Below are 12834 nucleotides of genomic sequence, written 5' to 3' on the forward strand. Positions count from 1 at the left end.
AGGAAATGGTAATTATGTGACAGGATGGAGGTGTCAGCTAATGCAATGGTGAGAATCATTTTTGCAATGTTTAAATGTATCATAGCAACAATTTTTACACTTTAAACTTACACAGTGTTATATGTCAATTATATCTCAATAACATTGGTGGGGGGAGATTCCCAAGGGAGAAAGACACCAGCAACACAGTGGTGTAGGAAGCACTAGAAGAAAGCCCTCTCACAAATACACTGATTCAGCAACAATTCATAAATAAAATCCCTTTGTGATGAACCTGAAAATAAATGAAAGTCTCATCTTCTCTGGGAGAAAGCAAAACCACTGGAGTCAGTAGGGAGATTCAGGAACCCTCTTGCCAGAAACCTGCCCTAGTGCAGTGCTTACAAGCAGGAAGCTCTCAGCTTCACCCAGAAGAGAGAAGGAATTTGTTTGCAGGTCCAGCACCCATATATTTCCAAGGAGGCTTTCCATAGATCTGGAATCTGCTTTTCAACTTCTGGGAGCTCTGATGGGTCTGGACAATCTAGCTGTCTGGGAGACAACAAGGACAGCATCTTGGCATATTTGACACCAAGGGTACTCCCCCCTGCTCACCAAAGGGTGAGTGGATGAATAATCCCAGCTCTCAATTTCCCCCTTGAAAGGGAAAGAGTAGATCCATTTGTCCAGAGCCCCAAGTACCACTTGTACAAACTGAACGGAAAAAAATGCACTAGAGGGGTTCAACAACAGACTAGATCAAGCAGAAGAAAGCATCAACAAACCCGAATACAGGTCATTGAAAATTATGTAGTAAGAAGAGCAAACAAGACAAAAGAATGAAAGCAAGTGAAGAAAGCTTAAGGGACTTATGGGACACCACCAAAGGCACTAATATATACATTATGGGGGTTCTGGAAGAAGAATAGAGAAGGAAAGGATCAGAAAGTATATTCAAAGAAATAAAGGCTAAACATTTTCCAAAGTGGAGAAAGGAAGTAGATGTTCAGAACAAGGAAGGCCAAAGAAATTCAAATAAGTTGAACCCAAAGAAATCCATACCAAGACACATTACAATCAAATTCTCAAAATTCAGAGACAAAGAGAGGATATTGAAAGTAGAAAAAAAGGTGATTTGTCACATAAAAGGAAACCCCCATAAGACGATGAGTGGATTTTTCATGAGAAACCTTACAGGCCAGAAGGTGGTGGGATGATATACTCAAAGTGCTGAAAGATAAAAACTACCAACAAATAATACTATACAGGGGAAAACTGCCCTTCAATTAAGGAGAGGAGATGGCAGAGTAAAAAGACCCTGAGCTCACCTCCTCTCATGAGTACACCAAAATCACAACTATCTGAGAACAACCATTGATGAAAAAGACCAGAACCTACCAGAAAAGATCTTCTACAACTAAAGACATAAGAAGGAACCACAACAAGATGGGTAGGAGGGGAAGACTCCTGATATAATCAAATCCCATACCCCTGGGTGGGCAACCCACAAACTGAAGAATAATTAGAGTGCAGAGGTTCTCCCACAGGAGTGAGAGTTCTGAGCCCCACACTGGGCTCCCCAGCCAGGGGTCCTACACCAGGAAGACAAGCCCCCAAAGCATTTGTCTCTGAAGGCCAGTGGGGCTTAATTTCAGAAATCCCAAAGGACTGGCAGAAATAGAGCCTTCACTCTTAAAGAGCATACAGAAAAGCTCACGCACATCAGGACACAGGGCAAGAGCACTAATTTGATAGGAGCCTGGGAGAGATCTACCTGCTGGTCTTGGATAGTCTCCCAGACAGCCAGGGGTAGCTACAGATCATCCTGGGGACACAGACACTGGCAGCAGGCATATTTGGGAGCATACTACCATGTGGACACTGCTGCTGGTAGTCACCATCTTGGGATACTCTGTTTATCTCATTCGTGCCAAAACCTGGCCCCATCAAACACCTGTAGGCAACCAGTGCTGGGATGCCTCAGGCCAAACAACAAACTGGGTGGGAACACAGCCCCATCTATCAGCAGACAGGCTACCAAAATATTCCCGAACCCACAGCAACTCTAGACAGGCCACTAGACATGGCCCTGCCTATGAGAGGGCCAAGACCAAGCTCCACACAACAGTAGGCAGGCACTGGCCCTGCCTTCCAGGAAACCTGCACTAGTCTCTAGACCAGTCTCACCCACCAGAGGGCAGGCACCAAACGCAAGAAAACCACAGTCCCACAGCCTGTGGATACAGCCTGTGCATGGCAGGCCAGACCCTACCCTGGGACCAGCTGTGCCATGGCGCTGCCCACTAGCAGCCCAACAACAAGCTTCAAGACACCCCAGATGCCATACCCAACTGTATCAGAAATCGACCACCCCCACCAGCAATCTGACACCAGCTCTGGGAACTGTGGGTCCTGAAGCCAGACTCCAGGACCTAACTCTGCCTGCTGGTAATCCAGCACATTAACCCCAGGACACGGCTTCACCCACCAATGGGGGAAAACATCCCTGGAGTGTTCTGGACCCTGACTCTGTCCACCAGCGATCCAGCGCTAGATCCAGAGCTCCCTGGGGTTCTGCAGTCAGCCGCCTTGTAACCCGGCCCTACCACCCAGCAGCTGAGTGCCTTCACAAAAGGCAGGGCCTGGCAATCAACCAGACCAGGGGCCAACCAAGCTTACCACACCAACCACATCGTCATTCCACCACAAAAGAAGGGCCCACACAGTTCTCTTAGGGCAAATCCGTAGAGCATATGGCTTGGGTATCAAAAGGGGTGTGCACTGCTAAGACACATAAGACATCTCCTACAGAAGTCCACTTTTCCAAGGTCAAGAAATGTAACTAACCTACCACATAGACAAAAATACAATAGCAACTTAAACAAAATGAGGCAGCAGAGGAACATATTTCAGATGAACGAGCAAGATAAAACCCCAGAAGAAGAACTAAGTGAAGTGAAGATAGGCAACCTACCCAAGAAAGAGTTCAGAGTAATGATCGTAAAGATGATAAAAGAACTTGGGATGGGAATGGATGTACAAAGTGAGAAGTCAGAAGTTTTTAACAAAGAGTTAGAAAATATAAAGAACAACAAAAGAGAGATGAAGAATACAATAATTGAAATGATGGGCTTCTCTGGTGGTGGAGTGGTTAAGAATCTGCCTGTCAATGCAGGGGACATGGGTTCGAGCCCTGGCCCCGGAAGATCCCACGTGCTGTGGAGCAACTAAGCCCATGCACCACAACTACTGAGCCTGCACTCTAGAGCCTGCAGGCCACAACTACTGAAGCCCGTGCACCTAGAGCCCGTGCTCTGCAACAAGAGAAGCCACCACAATGAGAAGCCCGTGCACCACAACGAAGAGTAGTCCCCACTCGCCGCAACTAAAGAAAGCCCGCAGGCAGCAACGAAGATCTAACGCAGCCAAAAATAAAATAAATTAATTTTTAAAATAACTGAAATGAAAAAGACACTAGCAGGAATCAATAGTAGACTAAATGAGGCAGAATAACAAATGAGTAAGCTGGAAGACAGAGTAGTGGAAATCACTTGTGCTGAAAAGAAAAAAGAATGAAAAGAAATGCAGACAGTTTAAGAGACCTCTGAGACAACATCAAGCACATAATATTCGCATTATAGGGGTTCCAGAAAGAGAAGAGAGACAGAAAGGACCTGAGAAAATACTTGAAGAAATTATAGCCAAAAACTTCTCTAACATAAGAAAGGAAACAGTCACTCAAGTCCAGGAAGCACAGAGAGTCACATACAAGAGAAACCCAAGGAGCAGCACGCTGAGACACATATTAATCAAACTGCCAAAAATTAAAGACATAGAAAAAAGCAACATATTAAAAGCAACAAATAACATAGAAGGGAACCCCCATAAGGCTATCAGCTGATTTTTCAGCAGAAACTGCAGGCCAGAAGGGAGTGGCTCAATATATTTAAAGTGATGAAATGGAAAAACCTACAAAGAAGAATACTCCACCCAGAAAGGCTCTCATTTAGATTTGATGGAGAGATCAAAAGGTTTACAGACAAGCAAAAGGTAAAAGAGTTCAGCACCACCAAACCCGCTTTACAAAAAATGTTAAAGGAACTTCTCTAGGCGACAAAGAGAAGGCCACAACTAGAAACAAGAAAATTGCAAAATGAAAAACCTCACTGGTAAGGTAAAGGTATAGTAAAGGTAGGAAATCATCCACACACAAAGCTAGTATGGAAGTTAAAAGACAAAAGTAGTAAAATCATTTACATCCACAATAAGCAGTTAAGGGATACACAAAACAATTAGATATAAAATATAATATCAAAAGAATTCAGAGAAATCAGTAATTGCAAGGGGAGGAAAATACAAATACAGGATTTTAAAAATGTGTTTGAAATGAAGAGATCAGCAACTTGAAACAATCACGAATATATATAGACTGTTATACAAAAATCTCACAGTAACCACGAACCAAAAATCGATATTAGGTATACATAAAAAAGAAAAAGGAATCCAAACATAACACAGATAGTCAACAAATCACAAGAGAAGAGAACAAAAGAAGAAGAAAGGACCAAAAAGACTGAGAAAGACAAACCCACAACAATTAACAAATGGCAATATGAACATACATATCGATAATTACCTTAAAGGAAAAGGAATAAATGTTCCAACCAAAAGATACACAGTGGTTGAATGGATACAAAAACAAGACCCAGTGCTGTGAAGGCACAAAAACAGACACATAGAACAGTATAGAGAGCCCAGAAATAAACCCATGCACCTATGGTCTACAGTAAAGGAGACAAAAATATACAACAGAGAAAAGACAGTCTCTTCAATAACAAATGGTGCTATGAAAACTGGACAGCTACCCATGAAAGAATGAGATTATAACATTTTCTCACACCAGATACAAAAATAAACTCAAAATGGATTAAAGACCTACATGTAAGACCAGATACCAAAAAACTCCTAGAGGAAAACATGGGCAGAACACTATTTGATATAAATCGCAGGAATATTTTTTTTTGGATTCATCTCCTAAAACAAAGGAGATAAAAGCAAACATAAACAAATGGGACCTAATTAAACTTAAAAGATTTTGCACAGCAAAGGAAACCATAAACAGAATGAAAACACAACCTACAGACTGGGAGAAAACATTTGCAAATGATATGACAGATAACGGGTTAATATCCTACATATATAAGAAGCTCAGACAACTCAACATTAAAACAAACAAACAAACAACCCGATTAAGAAATGGGCAGAAGAACTGAACAGAAATTTTCCCAAAAAAGAAATGCAGATGGCCATCAAGTGCATGAAAAGATGGTCAACATTGCTAATCACAAGGGAAATGCAAATCAAAACCACAGTATCACCTCACACTGGTCAGAATGGCTATCATCAAAAAGAAAATGAATAACAACTGTTGGGGAGGATGTGAAGAAAAGGGAACCATCGTACACTATTGGTGGGACTGTACACTGGGGTAGCCACTGCGGGAAACAGTATGGAGGTCTTAAAAAACTAAAAGTAGAACTACCATATGACCCAGCATTTCCACTCCTGGATATATATCCAAAAAAAAACCCCACAAAAACATTAATTCAAAAAGACACATGCCTCCCAACGTTCATAGAAGCACTATTTACAATTGTCGAAGCAACCAAAGTGTCCATCAACAGATGAATGGATAAAGAAGATGTGGTGTACGAGTACACACACACACACACACACACACACACATAATGGAATACTACTCAAACATAAAAAAGAATAAAGTTTTGCCATCTGCAACAACTTGGATGCACTTGGAGGTCACTGTTAACTGAAATAAGTCAGAGAAAGACAAATACTGTATGATATCACTTATATGTGGAATCTAAAAAATATATCAAAGTAGTGAATATAACAAAAAAGAAGCAGACTCACAGATACAGAAAACAAACTAGTGGTTACCAGGGGGACAGGCAAGGGGAGAGGGTCAATATAGGGGTAGGAGGTTAAGAGGTATAAATTAGGTAGAAAATGAGCTACAAGGATATATTGTATCACGTGGGGAATACAGCCAATATTTTATGATAACTATAAAAGTAGTATAAACTTAAAAAGTGTGAATTGCTATATTGTACACCTGTAACATATAATATTACTGTATATCAACTATACTTCAATTAAAACATTAAGGAGAGAGAAAATCTCTCCAGACAAACAAAAGCTGAAGAAGTTCATGATCACTAGACTTGCCTTATATGAAGTGCTGAAGTGAGTGACATCAGCACTGTGTTGGCATAAGGGATCCTTCCTTTTTGTCCCCCCGCTTAAAAAAAATCCACATATATTTACTACCTATGAATTCCATTTTAGATGCTCATGAAAGCACAGAGGATGGGAGGAAATAGTTCCCAAGCTTCAAGAAATTAAAGATTTAGATCTAACTATACAAAATATGATGATAAAATGGTAAAACACTAATTGCTAATGGGCTTCACAGTAAGGAAATTATGCAATGAAGCTTTAAAAAATATGTAGCTGGATTATTTTAAAGAAATTTTAAAAGAGGTAGGTACTATATATCAAATAAATTGGTTTTTGTTTTCTACAAATTTGTATTGTGTTAAAATACACATAACAAAGTTTACCATCTTTATTTTTAAGTGTTCAGTTCAGTGGTTAATTGTACATTCACATTGTTGTGCAACCATCACTGCCATCCGTCTCCATAACTCTTTTTATCTTCTAAAATGGAAACTTTATACCTATTGAATAACAACTCTCCATTCTTCCCTTCCCCAAGCCCCAGCTACCACCATTCTACTTTCTGTATCTGTGATATTGATTACTAAGTACCTCATTTCAGTGGAATCATACAGCATTTGTCTTTTTGTAACTGGCTTAGTTCATTTAGCATAATGTCCTCAAGGTTCCTCCATCTTGTACTTCGTCGCAAAATTTCCATCCTTTTTAAGACTAAATAATATTCCATTGTTTATATACACCGCAGTTTGCTTTATCCATTCATCCACTGATGGACATTTGGGTTGCTTCCAAGTTTTAGCTATTGTGAATAATGCTGCTATGAACATGAGTGCATAAATATCTCTTCCAGACACTGCCTTCAATTCTTTTGCGTATACCCAGAAAAGCAATTGCTGGGTCATGTGGTAATTCTATTTTTAATAATCTGAGGAATCTCCATACACAGAATAGTGGTGATGCCATTTTACGTTCCCACCCACAGTGCACAACTGTTGCAATTTTTCCACATCCTCATCAACATTTGTTGTGTTCTTTTTTTTTTGACAGCAGCCATCTTAATGGGTGTGAGGTGGTATCTCATAGTTTTGATGTGCATTTCCCTAATGATTAGTGATGTTGAGCTTCTTTTCATATGCTTGTTGGCCATCTGCATGTCTTCTTTATAGAGAAATACCTAATCACATCATTTGCCTGTTTTTGAATCGGGCTGTTTGTTTTCTGTTGCTGAGTTTTAGGAGTTTTCTATATATTTTGGATATTAATTTCTTATCAGATGTACGATTTGCAAATATTTTCTCTCAGTGGAACTACAAAACAGCCAGAAAGCAATTAATGAGATGGCATCTGGTAAGTCCTTATATTTGGGGTCAGATAATTCTTTCTTATAGGCGCTGTTTTGTGCATGGTAGGATATTTAGCAGCAAATCGGACTTCCACTCTCTAGAAGCCAGCATCAGTTCCACCCCAGCTGTGAAAACCACAAAGGCCTGCAGGCGTTGTGTCTGGAAGGAAAAGGCCATGAATGCTGCTAAAAATGCTAAAGTGCACAGGACCCCACACCCCTCACAGCAAGAACTGCCTGGCCTAAGATATCCACAGTGCTGAGGTGGAGAAACCCTGACGTAACTGTTCGTTTTGCACTCACATTGCTTTATGTGTCAAAACCAAAAGAGCAATGTTCTCCTGGCATCAGCAAGATGACTCCTTAGGAGATAACATTCCTTTCTCAATGCTGTAAGGGTTCACGATGAACCACTACATGTCTTCTACACGCAGATCTGGACTATGTATACTGTCAGTATGTTACTTTCATGTATAACCCTTTGTCTTGAAAACATATATAACTGTGCCTTGACCTCTAATGGGCAGAACAGTTCTCAGAGCTTTTTGGAAGACTATCTCCTGGGTTATAATCCTCAGATTGGCTTGAATAAAATTCTCTATTTCTTTCTTAGGTTGACTATTACTTAATTCTTTTGTCAATATAATCTTCCAAGAAGCTGCATTTCCACTTGAGGTCTCGCCCTTGTGCAAATAAGGATTCCTTATAAATTCAGAAGTGTTTTCTCAGAATCAAGAAAACTTTACTTCCTTTAACACTAATATACATTAGGCCTACAAATAGGATACATTTATTTTAAAATTACACTCACATTTTTGTTTTATAGCATTAAATAACAGAGCTTGGAATCATCAGAATTTAGGAACTAAGAAGAAAATTGTGGTCATTACCTCCTCCAATTAATTTTCTGCACTGTCTGGTAAACGACCGACATCGTCCTTCATAACAGAAGGAGTCGCCCGAATCACAACTCTGTCCATCACGTGCGTAAGTGTCAGGCACACAGTGTGCGTTATTCCCATCACAGAATTCTAGAAAATCACATTCATCAACTGGTTGCCTACAAGGTGTATTAACTGGTTTTATCTGGAAGAGAAAAGAAACATAAGAAAAATTACATATAAATGATACCCAAGTTTTCTTTCTCTTCAGGCTTGAAGTTTCCATCCATTTTTTCTAAGTTGCTAAGAGCAATGAGGAAATTGTCTTCTTGTTAACTACTTAAGCATTGCACAGACATTTAGGTGATTGAATCTGTTGTGCGTAAAGGAGTGGGTATTGCTTGTGAGAGATATGAGAAACTCAAAGATAAGCAGACTACCATAATTATAAAAAAGAAAGAAAGTAGAGCTAAGTAATTATTATAAAAATTACTTTCAACCCACTAAGGGTATGCTCACATGGGCAGACTCTGGTTTCTCCATATGCCATCCTTAAAGCAGAAATCAGCAACCATTTACAAAACAATAAATATGCCTCATAAACATTTAGAAAAAAGTTTGCAGGACACACAAAAGAAGGTTTGTTTCATGTACCACATTGAAAACAACTGTAAAAAATAACTTGTCCAATTATATATCTCTGACCTCTTCAGTGCTTACTGTTAGCTCATAGCTTCCAGGGTTCCCTTTATTTATATCTGCTTTTGAAAACAAACATATAAATACCATGACTGCAAACCCTTTCCTCAACCCAAGTCCCAATTCCTCACGGCTATCATCACTATCGTACATAAACTAAGTCAAATTTGTTCTGGCTTCAAAGGTCCTAGAGACCCAGATTATATAACATTCACTGCCCCGCCTCTGAAAGAGGGTTTCTAGATAGTTTTCTCATTTACAACAAGTATATGCTACCTGAAGCAAACCTGACACAAGTTCTCCAAGAGATGGGTGGGAAGACAAAACAATACTTGTGTTACCCAAGCTTATAGAGTTAGCATTCAAATCAAAACAAATAATCAAAATTGTTTTTAAAAGAAAATACATATAATGAGCAAGTATTAATATTTGTTTCTTCAGAATATACTTCCTTTTACAAATGTGTATAAATGGCAATCTTCCTTTTATTCTAATTTATTTTACCATTAAAACTTTACTGTTTACAGCTGTTTAAGGATCACAGAAAATATGAGGAGAAAGTACAGAGATTTCCCATATAACCCCTGCCCTACACATGCAAAGCCTGTATTACTAGAGTGGTACATTTGTTGCAACTGATGAACTTACACTGACACATCATAATCATTCAAAATCCATGGTTTATATTAAAGTTCACTCTTGGTGTTTTACATTCTACAGGTTTAGACAAATGTATAACGACATGTATCTATTGTTGTGGTATCATACAGAGTATTCCCACTACGCTAATAACCCTTCACGCTCTTCCTATTCATCTCCCCCTCAGTCCCTGGTAACCACTGATCTTTTCACTGTCTCCATATTTCTGCCTTTTCCAGAATGTCATATAGTTGGAATCATACAGTATATAGCCTTATTAGAGTGGCTTCTTTCACCCAACTTCTTTTTCAATACTTAAATACCCAGATCCTCAAATGCCCTTTGAACCAAGCTTTATCACTGTACTTGCTCCTCCATTAAAGGGGGTTTATTTTCCTTTCCACGGCTCTCTAATTCCCAAACGACCCTAAAACATTAAACCTTCTGGCTCCTTGTTCCACATTATTTTCTCCTAAAATATTTTTATTTTCTTTTTTCTTGTAGTTTTTAATTTACTTTTATTCTTGCCAAGACTATCAGTCTGCATATGTAATGTATAATTCATATACAGGGCTGTGTCCCTTCATACAACTGAACCAGGGATGAGTGAGTTAATTTACTGCTTCTGACCATCATATCAGCCTTAACAGCATTGTAAAAAAAATTACTGTGTATATCAGAAAAATCATAGTCTGGGCTATGTCCCTTTCCATAATTGGGCCCAGGAACTAATTAGAATCATAAATACTATCCTAGTCTCGACAGCAGTTGTTCAGGTATCCTTGTGGACATATGAATCTTGTTTGTGCAGCAGAAAAATATTTCCTTTTGGCACACCGATGACACTAGATAACTATACTAGTTGTATTTGACAGGTTGGTTAATTTTTTTTTAACATCTTTATTGGAATATAATTGCTCTACAATGTAGTGTTAGTTTCTGCTGTATAACAAAGTGAATCAGCTATATATATACATATATCCCCATATCCCCACCCTCTTGCCTCTCCCTCCCACCCTCCCTATTCCACCCCTCCAGGTGGTCACAAAGCACGGAGCTGATATCTCTGCAACGCAGCTGCTTCCCACTAGCAACCTATTTTACATTTGGTAGTGTATATATGTCAATGCTACTCTCTCACTTCATCCCAGCTTACCCTTCCCCCTCCCCACTTCCTCAAGTCCACTCTCTACGTCTGCGTCTTTATTCCTGTCCTGCCCTTAGATTCATCAGAAACTTTTTTGGTTTTTTTAGACTGCATATATATATGTTAGCATACAGTATTTGTTTTTCTCTTTCTGACTTACTTCACTCTGTATGACAGACTCTAGGTCCATCCACCTCACTACAAATAACTCAATTTCGTTTCTTTTTATGGCTGAGTAATATTCCATTGTATATATGTGCCACTTTTTTATCCATTCATCTGTTGATGGACACTTAGGTTGCTTCCATATCCTGGCTATTGTAAATAGTGCTGCAATGAACATTGTGGTACATGACTCTTTTTGAATTATGGTTTTCTCAGGGTATATGCCAGGTAGTGGGATTCTTGGGTCATATGGTAGTTCTACTTTTAGTTTTTAAGGACCCTCTATACTGTTCTCCATAGTGGCTGTACCAATTTACATTCCCATTAAGAGTGTAAGAGGGTTCCCTTTTCTCCACACCCTCTCCAGCATTTATTGTTTGTAGATTTTTTGATGATGGCCATTCTGACCCGTGTGAGGTGATACCTCATTGTAGTTTTGATTTGCATTTCTCTAATGATTAGTGATGTTGAGCATCTTTTCATGTGTCTGTTGGCAATCTGTATATCTTCTTTGGAGAAATGTCTATTTAGGTCTTCTGCCCATTTTTGGATTGGGTTGTCTGTTTTTTTGATATTGAGCTGCATGAGCTGCTTGTATATTTTGGAGATTAATCCATTGTCAGTTGCTCCATTTGTAAATATTTTCTCCCATTCTGAGGGTTGTCTTTTGGTCTTGTTTATGGTTTCCTTTGCTGGGCAAAAGCATTTAAGTTTCATAAGGTCCCATTTGTTTATTTTTGTTTTTATTTCCATTTCTCTAGGAGGTGGGTCAAAAAGGATCTTGCTGTGATTTATGAGTGTAGGCAGAGTGTTCTGCCTACGTTTTCCTCTAAGAGTTTGATGGTGTCTGGCCTTACATTTTAGGTCTTTAATACATTTTGACTTTATTTTTGTGTATGGTGTTAGGGAGTGTTCTAATGTCATTCTTTTACATGTAGCTGTCCAGTTTTCACAGCACCACTTATTGAAGAGGCTGTCTTTTCTCCATTTTATATTCTTGCCTCCTTTATGAGAAAAAAGGTGACCATATTGTGTGGGTTTACCTCTGGGCTTTCTATCCTGTTCCATTGATCTATATTTCTGTTTTTGTGCCAGTAGCATACTGTCTTGATCACTGTAGCTTTCTGGTATAGTCTGAAGACCAAGAGCCTGATTCCTCCAGCTCCATTTTTCTTTCTCAAGATTGCTTTGGCTATTCGGGATCTTTTTTGTTTCCATACAAATTGTGAAATTTTTTGTTCTAGTTCTGTGAAAAATGCCATTGGTAGTTTGATAGGGATTGCACTGAATCCATAGATTGCTTTGGGTAGTATAGTCATTTTCACAATATTGAGTCTTCCAATCCAAGAACATGGTATATCTCTCCATCTGTTTGTATCATCTTTAATTTCTTTCATCAGTGTCTTATAGTTTTCTGCATACAGCTCTTTTGTCTCCCTAGGTAGGTTTATTCCTAGGTGTTTTATTCTTTTTGTTGCAATGGTAAATGCAAGTGTTTCCTTAATTTCTCTTTCAGATTTTTCATCATTAGTGTATAGGAATGCAAGAGATTTCTGTGCATTAATTTTGTATCCTGCTACTCTACCAAATTCATTGACTAGCTCTAATAGTTTTCTGGTAGCATCTTTAGGATTCTCTATGTATAGTATCATGTCATCTGCAAACAGTGACAGTTTTACTCCTTTTCCAATTTGGATTCCTTTTATTTTTCTTCTTCTCTGATT

General features: G+C 38.9%; 1 protein-coding gene across 1 annotated transcript in view; it reads right to left on the reverse strand.

Annotated features, from left to right (window-relative positions):
- LOC132356533 (disintegrin and metalloproteinase domain-containing protein 5-like) overlaps positions 1–12834 on the reverse strand; it is a 152673-nt gene that overhangs the window by 57191 nt on the left and 82648 nt on the right. Inside the window, exon 14 of the mRNA XM_059909383.1 lies at positions 8470–8665. Within this exon, the coding sequence (XP_059765366.1) occupies positions 8470–8665 (196 nt within the window). The remainder of the gene's footprint in view (positions 1–8469; positions 8666–12834) is intronic.

The sequence above is a fragment of the Balaenoptera ricei genome, chromosome 21, assembly GCF_028023285.1.
Source record: "Balaenoptera ricei isolate mBalRic1 chromosome 21, mBalRic1.hap2, whole genome shotgun sequence".
Taxonomy (NCBI): domain Eukaryota; kingdom Metazoa; phylum Chordata; class Mammalia; order Artiodactyla; family Balaenopteridae; genus Balaenoptera; species Balaenoptera ricei.